Genomic DNA, 13494 nt, shown 5'->3' with positions numbered 1-13494 from the left:
AAATGTCTGCTGTTCACGCACCTGATTATACAAAACTACGTATAGTAGTTACTAGTATACATTTAATCATTTTTAACAATAAAAAATAGCAAATCATGAAAGAAATTTGAAATAAAATTAATTTATTTTCAAGTAATAATAATAGAAAAGTAGCAAATAATGTAAAAACTTTGTAATAAAAATAATTTAATTTCAATTGAGACAAATTTCGGCATTCAATTCTTAACAATTGTTTCTAATCAACTTCAATATTTGTCAGATTGACGTAATACTAAATAGTCCGGATTTTTTTAGAGGTTATGTAAATAATCATATAAGTAAATTGCACAACAATATTTCAGAAGACGACAATTTCAAGTATTTGTTACACTGATAATTGGAAGTTTTTATGCATTATCAAAAACACTAAATTAATTCTAAATGATTGTTTCATTTATTTAAAACAAATACCGGAGAACGTCAGATTGACTTAATTTCAAGTGTTTACAGTCTTCTTAAAAGTAAAATTACCTATTTCTGAAAGTATTTATTATATTTTTTGGTAAATATTTGCGACAATATTATGAAATAGGGGTTGATGTAACCTTTACTTATTCAAATTTGTAAAGGGTTGTAATCAGAAGATTTGTTAGTCAAACTATAGATAAGACTGTAGACAGAATAGAGAAGGCCCGATTTTTCTCGTCATTTTTTAGTACTCTCAGGATCAAATCTAAGAGTCTACAAACACAATATTATTCAGTGCTATAGGGGTTACTGTAAATGGAATATTGGTACAAAATTGCAAATTTTACATATTTTTTGTCAAGTTTTCCATCGAAGAACATCGCTAACCAAAAGGAATAAGTTTATATCTGAAACACAGTATTCAACATAATTTTGATTTTGTTTAAATGTGTCCTTCTCTATGATTTTTTTGACAAATATGTGAAATGTACAAAATACCGAAACTGCAGATTTGATATATTTTCAGTCATTTGTAGTTCAATGATCTGTCAAGAAATAAGCCATTTTATTTTAAGAAACCCACTTGGGGTTGTGATTCTATGAAGTAAGTAAAGATTCAAAGACTTTCAGAAAATGGGACTAGAATGGAGTATGTTCAGGTTTTAATTGACCGTACTCCTTACTGAAATTAAATTGTAAGAACAAACGTTAGCGTATATATATATATATATACTTGAAATATACTTTTTCACTTTTTTGGTATTTTGGAAAATGTTGTTTGTGCTGTTTTTAGACCCTTCTACAACGAAATTTGTTTAACATGCACACGTATAAAAATTGCGGTTTTTATCCAACGCAATCATAGGTTTGAACGTAGTTTTCAATTTAGACTCGTTTATATATATATATATATAATATACTTATAAAAAGGGCAAACACTATCACAAAAATTTATTTTCTTTAGATGTTTATCATTGCAATATTGTGTAATGATTGATCCCAATATAAGGTACTTTACAGACAGAATTGGGAGCTGTCAACAAAATCATCATGCATGACGTTGCAATAATTTATTACTAACATGATATGCTCATTTCATTCCTTTATTCCTTTATAAAACAATCTCGAATTAAATAAAGAAATAGAAGGTTCGCAGATTTCGATTATAGAGGGGTTAAATTTCTGAATTAATTACGGGAATTGTGTTTAAAGGTAAGCGTAACACATTTAATTGTTATGGTTATGAATCAGAATATTTAGATATTCTGTTAAGAAATATTGAAAGTATTCATGCTTTATTTTAAATTTAACCGAGTTTATCCCCACTCTCATTGTGGTTTGTGATGTTCAATGTTTAGTGTCTTTGTAGTTTTGTGTTCACTGTTTTTGAGTGTTTTCTTTTAATTATTATTCGATTTTCTTTTTTTATCCATGGTTTTGTCCGTTTTTCGTCAACTAAAAGCTTTTAATTGATTGTCTTAAGGTTTCTTTTTCGCCTCGCAATTTACTTTAAAAAGAAATTATTTTCTAAAGTTTTCGCTCATTCAATTTTCAAATTCGTGCTCAATTTCAATTTTCAAGCGGTACTGAAGAGTCTTTTGGAGGTTGTTACCAACTCTCATTCTTATAGGTATGATGAGAGTGTATATTATATACATCGGGGAATAAAAAGTTTTTTTTTTTTTTACAACTATTTATTCGTCCACTCTAAAAATATCAATGTCACACTAATATCATCCTAGTTCAAAAGTAGAAAACTTAACTGAACTTGCAGTCTGCTAGCAATGGCACCGAACCAGGGCTAGCAATAAAAAATTTTAACAACAAAAAAAGTATCAATATTGGAATTTAAACATTAAATTTTTGTCATTTAAATTAAAAATTCATTATTATAATGTGTTTCAATAAAAATACCAAAACGGACAGCCGTGAACGTCATTCATACTTATGCACTTTCCGTTATTTCAACAATAGTTATAAAGATAAAGCAAGCTTTTTTAGTTTAGCGGAAAAAATTGCAAGATTTTGTAAAAATGTGGATAACGTTGAGAATTCCTTTGCGATAAAGTTATATTTTATTTTTATCATTTTTATCAAACTTTGGAGTCACACAGTTGTGCATTTTGGATCTCTAAATGTTTGAGTTATTTGTATCCGTATTTATATCAAAATACACATTGCAATCATTTAATGCAAGTTTAATGACTTAATTTTGGTATTTTGACTTTTCAAAAATTAAAGTCTTAGAGATTTGAAAGTACGAAAGAACGTAGGTTTTATCCGATGCTTCTGATAACGTATTCATTCACACACCTTTTAATTGATTGGTGACTAGGAAGTTTTCTATTTTAATCTGTTTGTTTTTACTTATAAATTGAAGTATTTTGTGAATCAGTAAATACTAAGAACTGATAACAGCAGGTGAAATGTAAATGTCAAATAAATGGGCGGAGACAATCCAGCTCAAACAAATTTCACTTTAAACAAAATTTGGTGAAAAGTATTCAAGAAGAAAAGTAAGTTCCATTGTTTTAAAAGTTTACGCTTATATAAGGTAATTAATTAGTAAGATATTTAACGTGTATGATACATAAAATAAATAATTTAGCTATATAATCTATCTCTTAACATGAACATATGCGTATTACTTGTAAACACGGATAATATCATTGTGAATGAAAAGACATCTCTTGATTTCCTTCGACTTTGCCTAATTTATCTCATAATTATTATGTGTTTTTTAATTATTATTTCTTTATTTTTTTAATTACCTTTTTTATTAATTTGGTTGTATGCAATGGAAGGCACGTTTTTTTTTTTAATTTTGTGTTTTATATTCAAATCATCGAGAGGTTGTTTGTATCGCTGGTAATCCACTAAACATTCAAAATGAAAATATTAACAAAAAATATAATAATGAAGCAAATATAAACAAACAAGTGACGACAATACACCGATTATTGTTTTGTTTACGCCGAGTAAAGGGGGATGTAGTATCATGAAACCAGCTGATCATCGCAAAATATCGACTTGTCATGCTATCAAAATTTAACATTCGGAGGCTTTTCCGTATCAATGTATCGTATTCATGATCTTCAAATACGCTAAGTAAAAATTGAGAAGTTTGATACGATTGCGAATGAGACTATTAGTTATACACTTGGTACGGGGATGCAAACCGTGATTAAAGGCAATAGCACAGCATTAACAATGAGAAAACCCAAAATGTGTATTAAATTATAAAAGCCACAGACATGGAACATGTGAAACCATTCAAATTCTTAAACTAACGAATTGATTTAATGTGCAAAACCAGAGACATATATACGTGAGACACGTGTGTATATATGTCTCTGGCAAAACAAAATAAACAATTCAAACAACAATTATCATAGTTGACGGCAACCACACGACAACAACTCACTGGCTTGCAGACCCCTTACAGGCTACTTAAATATGATCGAACTAACAAATATATTTTAACACGTTATTATTTTTTATCATTTCTTTTTATCAATATTTCTGTTAAGTCCATTATCTTTTTGACTTGTTGCATGTACATGTACATGTATAGCGATGATAATACTCTGAAGAAACACACCACTTGCTTGATATATGTATCTCTATAATTTAATGACCAGGGTTTGATCGAATCATCTAATCATTTCATCCCTCAATCCGTTTTTAGAATTTCCATGCGGAATTAATTTAATGAATTGCGCTTCAGAAAATATAAAAAAAAAAAGAAGATGTGGTACCATGTATGATTGCCAATGAGAAAAATCTTCGCAAGAGACCAAATTACACAACAATAATAGGAACGTTCGGCCTTCAACAATGAGCAAAGCGGACCACACTGATTTATTCAAAATTATGTACATTATCCGTCTCCTGAACTGTTTGAATGAATGCAGGTCTTTATTTCAATCAGTTGTTAATAGACGAGAAACGAGAAAATGGAAAATCTAGACATATAAACTATGAGTTCATACTTAAAAAATAAATGTCAAGAAAAACTGTAACTTGGGAAAATAACGCTTTCTAAAACGTCAAACGTCCGTAGACAGGTCCGTACTGTTTGTCTACCTTTGCTTCAATTATTTGTTTATTGAACATGCAGATCCTTCAGATTTCATGACGAGTATTTACAATTACTCAGTATATGCAGTTAGTTTTGATATATACAGTATCTGAAAGTGTTTTACTTGAACTCAACTAAATATTGACATCAATGTTTTATTCAAATGATACTTGCATTAGTTGTGTACAAGAAAATTGCTCTTTTCAAAATGTTATGAAAACTTTTTGAAAATATATCAATCGAAGTGATGGATTTGTATCAATTTATTTTCATTCGTTAATTAATTATTATGTTACTCGAATACGGACCAAATCAGTTACCAAATTCTACGTTATAAAGGATTTAAACAATGATCGGAAAAAGCTCAAAGATATCAATTGGGTGGTTAAATATCACTGGTTTTCGAAAGTATCTTATGACTAAGACATGTCTTATGATGGTCTTAGGACATGTCATAGTCGTAAGATATGTTTTTTTAAGTGTCCCAAGTTACGATTTGTCATAACTTATGTCGTAAACTTGAGACCCCTCGCAACATGACTTATGATGGTCTTGTGATTGTCAACTAAGATTTAAGTACTTTTCATGTATAATTTCATGTTAATTGCAATAAAAAAAATATAAGTTGTGTTTCTCAGTTAGCTAATCAGTAAAGATTTGATTTTTCTCAGTCAACTACGTAAATTTAAATTTGAATCTCCTGCCTGCGACATACAATATTAAATTCTTTTCTTACTCATGGTTTTGTATAATAAATATACTTTTCGTTCCTTGTATATTTAATAGTACTATATTAGTGATGTGCACGGCCATTTCGTTAAGCGGGTACTCGATGTACCGAATCTTAAAAGTATTTACAGTTAAATAACAATGCATGTATGGTAATACACAAAAGCGAAGTTCAAGATTTATTATATATTACAAACTAAATTTAAACAAGTTATCCACTCATATTTCAATTCCTTTTTGTATAAAATTTCATGTTCATTATAACGAAAAAAATAAAATATTCGTAAATATTAAGAATGGTAATAATTAATATGTTCATACTTTTCATTTTCATTTTAATATTTATTCCTTTTTAATCATTATTCTAAATAATAGAAACAACTGTTCACTTATGACAGTCATAAGAGCATCATAGCTATGGCTCTCTTAAGACAGCTTTGAATTACACCCTATGACATATCATATGATAGTCATAAGATGATCATAAAATATGTCCTAATATATATCTTATGATACTTTCGAAAACCAGGCCCTAGGAACTCAGTCGTACCAACTAAATTTTATTCCACTTGTCTAATAAATTTCACACCAATTTTCGTTTATTTCAATTACTCAAACATATTATATTTAGCAGGTCATTTTCGGAATTTCTACGGACCCTATACTATGCTACTTGCTGTCCCAATTACTACGTCCATATCCAAAAGACTGTTTACTGTTTTTGTCGTGAGTTGCTGTCGTTCACAATTGCTGTAACAAACTTAGTTCGTACTCAAAACGTTTTGCATAAACTCGCACGTATTCCACACGACTTGCCCTATGACCTTCCGAAATTTAAACCCATTCGGACGCATTTAAACATATGTTATATTAAACAGAGTTGTCTAGGGTTGCTATAACAACGCGTGCTTTTAATAGATACAAATGAATAAAGATATATCCATAACAAGAATTCCACTGATTACTTGATTCACAATCGTTTTAATAGTACCTTTATATCCAAACATATAAATTAAGATATTTAAAAAAAAAATGAAAAAAAGGTCTTTTAAATTTAAATTCAGAGTCAAACATAAGTCAAGGGTATTTGAAGCTTTCAAAGACGATTTCTCGTTTGATAATTGAATTTTCGACAACATCCTAGGCTTAAACAAACATGTCTAACACCTTGTGAGATAATAACTGTCAAAAGTTTATAAATATTACAATTCGAGTTTATTCTCATCTTAATTAGCATAGGTAACACTTTAGTTATATAATACTGAGAAAATGTTGTGACGGTTACTACACCAACACAAATTGTCATTCCGTTTGAACAATTATTTGATCAAAATATAGAACTTAAAACGGCATGATACATGTATCATTCTTACTCCCCTCATCGTGTCTTTCTTTTTCAACCATGCATTGGTACGTCCAATGGAACATTACTTTGTGATTTTATTTGTTCTCTCATATACCATGTATACATTGGGGAAAAACATACTATCATTACCATTTCCTTTTTAAAGTTCTGGCATTACTGAGGCATTTGATTTTTTTAGGAATAATAAGTATTTTTACATCCTTGAATGATTACCGAAAATTAATAGTCTTTCTGATGGGAGGTTTTCTCATTGGCAATCATACCACATCTCCTTATTGTTATTTATAGTTTACACAAGAATTTATAAAAGCAAAGTCTAAACCACACCAAATCCATTTGAAGCACGACATAATACATCAACCATTCTAATTTGCGTACCATAAGATTAAACTAGACTCTATCGAAATTATCACTACTATAGTTTTATTGAATACGTTGAAGTGTACGCCTGTGATAAGGAATCGATAAGGGAGGTTACTCGTTAAATTGATAATTTTTAAATCTATGAGAAGAAAAGGAAGCTTTCTGATCAGACTAAATAATGTGTTTTCCAATCATTCCAACCCTCAAACTACTAGAATAGAATGCCCGTAACACATGATCAGAGAGAAAAAAAAACAGTATTTGTAGTTTAAGCGTTTAAATTGTAATTTTTCCCAATTACTATGGCTCAACATACTAAATGCATTAGATTCCATTTTATACTTCATGCCTATAGATTGTCAATTGTTCTTCCACAACTTGCATGTCATTTTTGGTATTCCGATGCACTATCTGGCTTTTGTTTAGTGTTTCATGCATAAACACGCGCAAACTGTTAAACAAACGTATATATACATCTATATCAACGCCGTTGAATTTCAAAGGTCGGTATGCGGATACCGGAGGTTTTGTCAGTAAGTCTAATCTGGAACTAATAGATTACTCCGAGGTCCAATTACTTACGTAGATAAATGATACATCTCTTAGTGATTAAAACTCGATATTATGAAAACCACACATTACATGTATCATGTTTGACAAAATAAAACGCTTTCTGATTTTTAATTTTTAACAATTCTGGTCAAAATAATATGTTTTGTTTTGCCTCGTTCAACAGGAATTTAAATGGTGATCGAATCATGAATTCATCAAATTCATCAACACCGTTCAGAAACAAACATTATAAACCCGAGAGGTGGGATTCGACGTACTGAGTTTATTGAACTGTCACCTATCTCCACAAAGAATCTAGAAATAGACTTAAATTGCAAAAAGAAACCAGCTTGCGCCCCCTAAAAACACTCCTAAATTCTAATTTAAAATGCAACGAAGAAAGAAAAAAACCTTTTCAAACATGAAAATAAAACGGATGTCGTCTGCTTCATGCTTTTCTGCAATAACGTTTCCGTTTCAACTCGTACTGCTTTAAAATGTAAAGCGATCGGAAATATGAAATTGACAAGTATAAATAACACCAATGCTAGGATACACTACACATTTCACGGCCTTTCTCTGTACATTGTGTATATTTGTAAAACTCTTGTCGCTTTGACAAATTTATTTTTTGTTGTCATTAAATACTTGACGTGTTAAATTGTATCTTTTTGCACAACTGCATTTAAACAAATCCAAATGACGCCTTGCAAATTGAATGATACCCTGCATGAGTGTCATGAAGTCGCAGGATTTTTGTTATAAATGTTTTGGCTGGATTTTTTATTAGATTTGTTTTATTGAACTTATCAAATTTGATAAATATTTCTCAAATATATTGCAGTAAGATTTTCAAGGCAAATTAATAATATGTAAAAAAATTTAGAACTCAAAAACTTCAAGAAAAGGCAAAAGGTTAACTGTTGCATGTAACAATTGTCAATATAAGGACCTGGATATAAAAAAGTAAGACCAATCTAAATTATATGTGGAAACCATATACTTTTCAATTTGTTTTTTTATAATTTTTTAAATGCATGTAGAATATATACAATAGTAGATATCGTCTGCCTTGCTCGTTAGATCCGTGTAATGATGTTTTATAACGTTTCGTTAAACTGCAAGAAACATGAAGAAACATCAATTAATAGTGTTGTGTTATTTCGTAAGAAGCAACAATTCAAACTTCTTAAACCAATAGTTCAATTGGTATCGACTAGTGTTCTTAATGGTATATTAAAGAGTGTCAGTCCTAATATGTCAAAATTATTTGCGAATTTGAAATGTTTAATAAATTGTGCATTTAATCAAATTATTCTCCTCTTAGAAAATATAAACATTTGAAAGCAAAACTATATAATGGATAAATAATTTGGTAGCCAAAATAAATGAATGTTTTAATATGAAACAGCAAACAGAATAAAGTATTTAACGGCTGAACGAGCCAAGTTCCCTTTCAACGACCAATAGTCATTGTTTCGTTACTAATTTAAATGATTCTTCAAAGAAATTTATAGCTGGAACTTTAGTCGAAGTAGGCTTTTCAAGGACTGTTCTATTATGCTCTTGGAGAATTAAACGTTTAACTGTTTCACAGCCAATTGCATTTGGGTGTGTGGGTAAAGCTTGGATAGCTTGCTTGTTCGCTGAACCGTGAAGTCATTATTATATTGACCGTGGCCACATTTTTGGAATAAAGCGCTTCTGTGCTTCATACAAAATGTACTTCGGTCAACGCTTTTACACCCGAATAAATTTACAAAAAGAAGCATTCAATTCTTAAATGAAATCGAAAATTTTGATTTAATGGGAAATCGGGGATAAGGGTGAGAATACAAAATGAAGACTGAAGCTAAGGGCGATACACATCTCCTCACTTGATAAAGACAGTTAAACAGTAAAGTATCAGTCGTGCTTATTTATTATTAATTTTTACTATCATTTATTATCATTACTGTTTTCATTTTTTTATCGTAATTTTTTGTTATTTTTATATATATTTTTTTTTTAATCATTTTTTTTATAGATATTATACAGAAACCACAGTAGTATGAATAATGGCTGATCTACCTAGATGGGAATACGTACTTATTATTATATGTGCTGAAGTTATAGTGGCTGTTATCGTTACTCTTCTTATCTGTTGGAAATGTAGATGGTCAAAGAAGGATGAGTAAGTTTCCAATTATAAAAAAACACAATTCTATTTTTAAATTTTAAATCTACTTAGGATAAGTTATCAGTCAAACTTTATATTTTGTAAGCAAGATGAGAGCTACACTGAGAGTGTACACATTTAAAACTGATTTATATGATAAAAGTAAAAGCCGTGAATATGTATTGCAAATTGCATGTGTGTTTGTCGCTTCTCTTGATATGAAATTTTCAAAACAATTCTAAAAAGAACACGTACCTTTTGTTTGGTAAATAGCCTTTACGGGGAAAAACTAGTAAGGGGTGCTTGAGCTTATTTAGGAAATTTCGTTAGTATTTAAACTTGAATATCGAAAACCAATGAATAAGATGATCCTACTATAAAGGAATACATATGCATCGTATTTAACTTCAACATTTAACAAATTTTACATTATTTGTCATTTTAAATTTATCAAGTAATATCATCAAAATATGTAATGCTTAGAGATATAAAAAAAAATATGATAGACAACCTGCAAGGACTTGCACTTCAGGAATATATGTTTAGTTTAAACATATTTTATTTGTTAAAGTACAAATTGGATAAGACACAAGTCAAACAGACTTATGAAGTCTTCTCCATTTAACATTTATAGCAATATAATACAAAAATATATGTATGAGCATGCATGTAAAGAATGGTATATCTAATTTAGTAAATATATATATAAATATGGATCAAAAGACGGAAAATTGAAGATTGAAGAAAAATAAAACAATAATAATACAGAAAAAATAAATAAAAAATAAAAATAAAAATATATGTAATTATATGGCTATCTATATTTTGTTTGTATTGATTTTTTTTTAAAAACGAAATATTTGTTTTCAGTTTAAAAGAAGAAAAGAGACCTTTGCCCATGCCAGAAGTGGATGATGTAATGGATGATATGTTTAAGAAAGACAACCTAATTGTAGTTGGTCATGCTCCTTTACGTCACGAGTTTACGTATTCGTCCAAAAAAGTAGCTTTTCCTGACAAACAAGATGCCTCGTCTGCCTACACAAATTTTGCGTTTGTCAATATCGCCAACAAAACAACAAAGTTAAACGAATCAGTAACTCCAAATACAGCAGAAAGCGAAGATATACAATCAAAAGACAATCATACAGAAAAAGCCGTAGGAGCTGCAATTGTATATAATGACAAAACGTCTAGACAAAGTCAACAACAAGCTTTGTCTGTAGCAACTCAGCATACACCAGACAATGTTTCGAGACAATCAACAATGGTCCAAAATTCTAAACGTCCAGACTCTATCACGATGGGAAATGCAATTTATGTTGTTAATAACCAGTTGCTCACAACCAATCACCAGCCTTCACCTAGTGCAAGTGAAAGCTCACGACTCACACCTGTTGAGTTCGAAATGAATGTAATGGATTCCCCCGGAATAGGTAATTCACCAATGATCCCTCGTCACAGCGTTCTTCCGTTATCTCCTTTGATTGTTCAAAGTGTTGACGCAGCACCGATTGAAATGGAACCTGTGATGTCAACACAGCCACACACACTACAACCCTCCGCATGGAGACAGTTCAACCGAGAGTTAGACCTCCTGAGATCTCCACCACCCAGTTACCAGTCAGCAACAGGACGTAGAACCAATCCATTTATGGGGCAACCAGTTATGTTGGTTGAAGCAGATTATTAAACAGTAATGCTTTAAAAAGTTTAAAATGAGGTTTAATTTCCATTATCATGTATTGCTTAATCAATGCAAGACACGAATGCAATGGGTGTGACGACAATTTAGTTCTAGGGAGGGTGTCTGGCAGTTTTTGAAAATAGATATTATCGCCCTTAAATTTTGAAATAAATCTTTTGCTATAAAAAGAGAGTACAAATGTAACATATTTGACCCCACCACAATTGCCTGCCGACCCCCCTCACGTCACAATCAAATAGTCGCTGCTTTTGATATTGATATTACAGCGCATGACACTTGTTGTTTGAATGAACTTCACCAATATTTGTTTTTAGTAAAGACTTTTTGTGTTTCTTTATGGCTGAAAAAAAAACTTCCTCAATGGGATGCTTTCAACACATATCATACACTCTGTCGTAAAAAAGATTTCTGTTAATTTAAATGACAATGTTTAAAGGGTGCCTTTTTTGGTACAACCGTCATTTGTGATATTTTCACAGTTGTTACAAGGTCAATCTGTAATAAAACCCAGGCTACAGTGTTCATATGTAATCTGACAATCAATAGATTAAAAAAATGGAGAAATTAAAAAATCAACACATAATTTATACGATATTTTTTCTCTCTTTTCAGTGACCAACTTTAATAACAGTACAAAACGTCAGAAGTTAATGTGAACGTGCATAATTCTGTTGCAGAACTTGTCAATTATTGAACACTTTTGTTCATTTGTGTAGATAATTTTGTATACTATTTATTAAGACAAAGAAATGATATGTTTGAAGTTTATTATAATGTTTACAACAGATTTAAGTCTTTGAACTTACATTTACTGTATTATTAATTTCTACTAGGAAATTAAATCCGTACTTCGCACAAACAAGTCTGTGTAAACTATGAAAAAACAATTTCAGGACTTTGACTTTGATAAATGAATTCAAAATACAAATAAATGGCAGTAACTGTTAATGTTACCGATATCGTCAGAAACAATTTAGGATTCGAATTTTGTTACTTTTTAATTGTACCTTTTTTTAATAAACATTTTTATCTTATTGTACAGTGTTTTTTTTATGCCCCACATACGATAGTAGAGGGGCATTATGTTTTCTAGTCTGTGCATCCGTTCGTCCGTCCGTCTGTGCGTCCGTCCGTCTGTCCCGCTTCAGGTTTAAGTTTTTGGTCAATGTAGTTTTTTAAAATATATATTGAGTTTATAATCCTATTGAAACTATGTATCTAGAATATTGACTCACCCAGACACACTTTTGCCTATGTGTGTGTGCTTTTTAGTATTTTGTAATTTTTGAGTTCAGAAAATAGAGAAACAATTATTGTTTGAATAACATTATGTTTAATCTATCAGAAAAAATATCGGCGTTTTCAGTAAATATGAAAAGGACTACCCTTAAAAAAATGTGTATGAGAAACTAAAAAAAACAATCTGTTGTTCATCGATATAGAAAAATAAAGAGATGATATTTGATTGCCGATGAGGCAACGACATGTTCTACCAAAAATCAAAGAACTAGAACGCAAAAAACTACAGACAACAGTACGACCATCAACAATAAACAAATTCGTTTTTAAAGACACTGTGAACAGAATGAAAAATAATTCAATTAAAATATTGATAGAAAGACGTATACGTTACACAAATACCTTTCAGAGCGTGTTTCCCTGTCGAGTTGCGCTATATATTTGTATGACGACTTTGACTTGTCGCCAAAAAAATCAGAAAATCCTAGGTATGCCGAGATTGGGGACGAATAAATACATAGTCCGGTCTGAGTTACAATGTAGACAGCGAAATTCGACCCCGATACCCCGTGTGGTAATGTGCAACGCTTTGTGCAAAAACAATTGATGAAGCAATTCTTTAAGCATTTGTATTTTTATCTTATTTTTTATTATAAGCATTATCTATATATAGTATTACTCGTCAATTAATCTGTGTCTATGTCAAGTGTGCTAAGTCGAGTAATATACTAGGGTCACTAGACTCAATTACTGGATGTTTTGTTAATGGTAAAAGCACAACAACATTTTCTGAGAAGTAGTCCAATTAGGCAATGGCCAAATTTTTGAATGGCAATGTTTGTTTTGAAAAG

General features: G+C 30.4%; 1 protein-coding gene across 3 annotated transcripts; it reads left to right on the top strand.

Moving 5' to 3' along the window:
• The first annotated feature begins 1588 nt into the window (after positions 1-1588).
• On the top strand, positions 1589-12438 carry LOC134705544 (uncharacterized). 3 transcript variants are annotated; one of them, XM_063564259.1, is made up of 4 exons: positions 1589-1659; positions 9565-9711; positions 10567-11392; positions 12017-12438. In XM_063564259.1, the coding sequence occupies exons 2-3, from the start codon at positions 9596-9598 to the stop codon at positions 11387-11389; spliced, it is 939 nt and encodes a 312-aa protein (XP_063420329.1). In that variant the 5' UTR covers positions 1589-1659; positions 9565-9595; the 3' UTR covers positions 11390-11392; positions 12017-12438. The 3 variants fall into 3 exon arrangements, with proteins under 3 accessions (XP_063420329.1, XP_063420327.1, XP_063420328.1); XM_063564257.1 differs by lacking the exon at positions 1589-1659 and adding an exon at positions 2850-2963; XM_063564258.1 differs by lacking the exon at positions 1589-1659 and adding an exon at positions 2850-3001.
• The last annotated feature ends 1056 nt before the right edge of the window (positions 12439-13494 follow it).

The sequence above is a fragment of the Mytilus trossulus genome, chromosome 2 (assembly GCF_036588685.1).
Source record: "Mytilus trossulus isolate FHL-02 chromosome 2, PNRI_Mtr1.1.1.hap1, whole genome shotgun sequence".
NCBI lineage: Eukaryota > Metazoa > Mollusca > Bivalvia > Mytilida > Mytilidae > Mytilus > Mytilus trossulus.
Note: the sequence above shows the minus strand (reverse complement) of the source record. Positions and strands in the feature narration are given on the sequence as shown.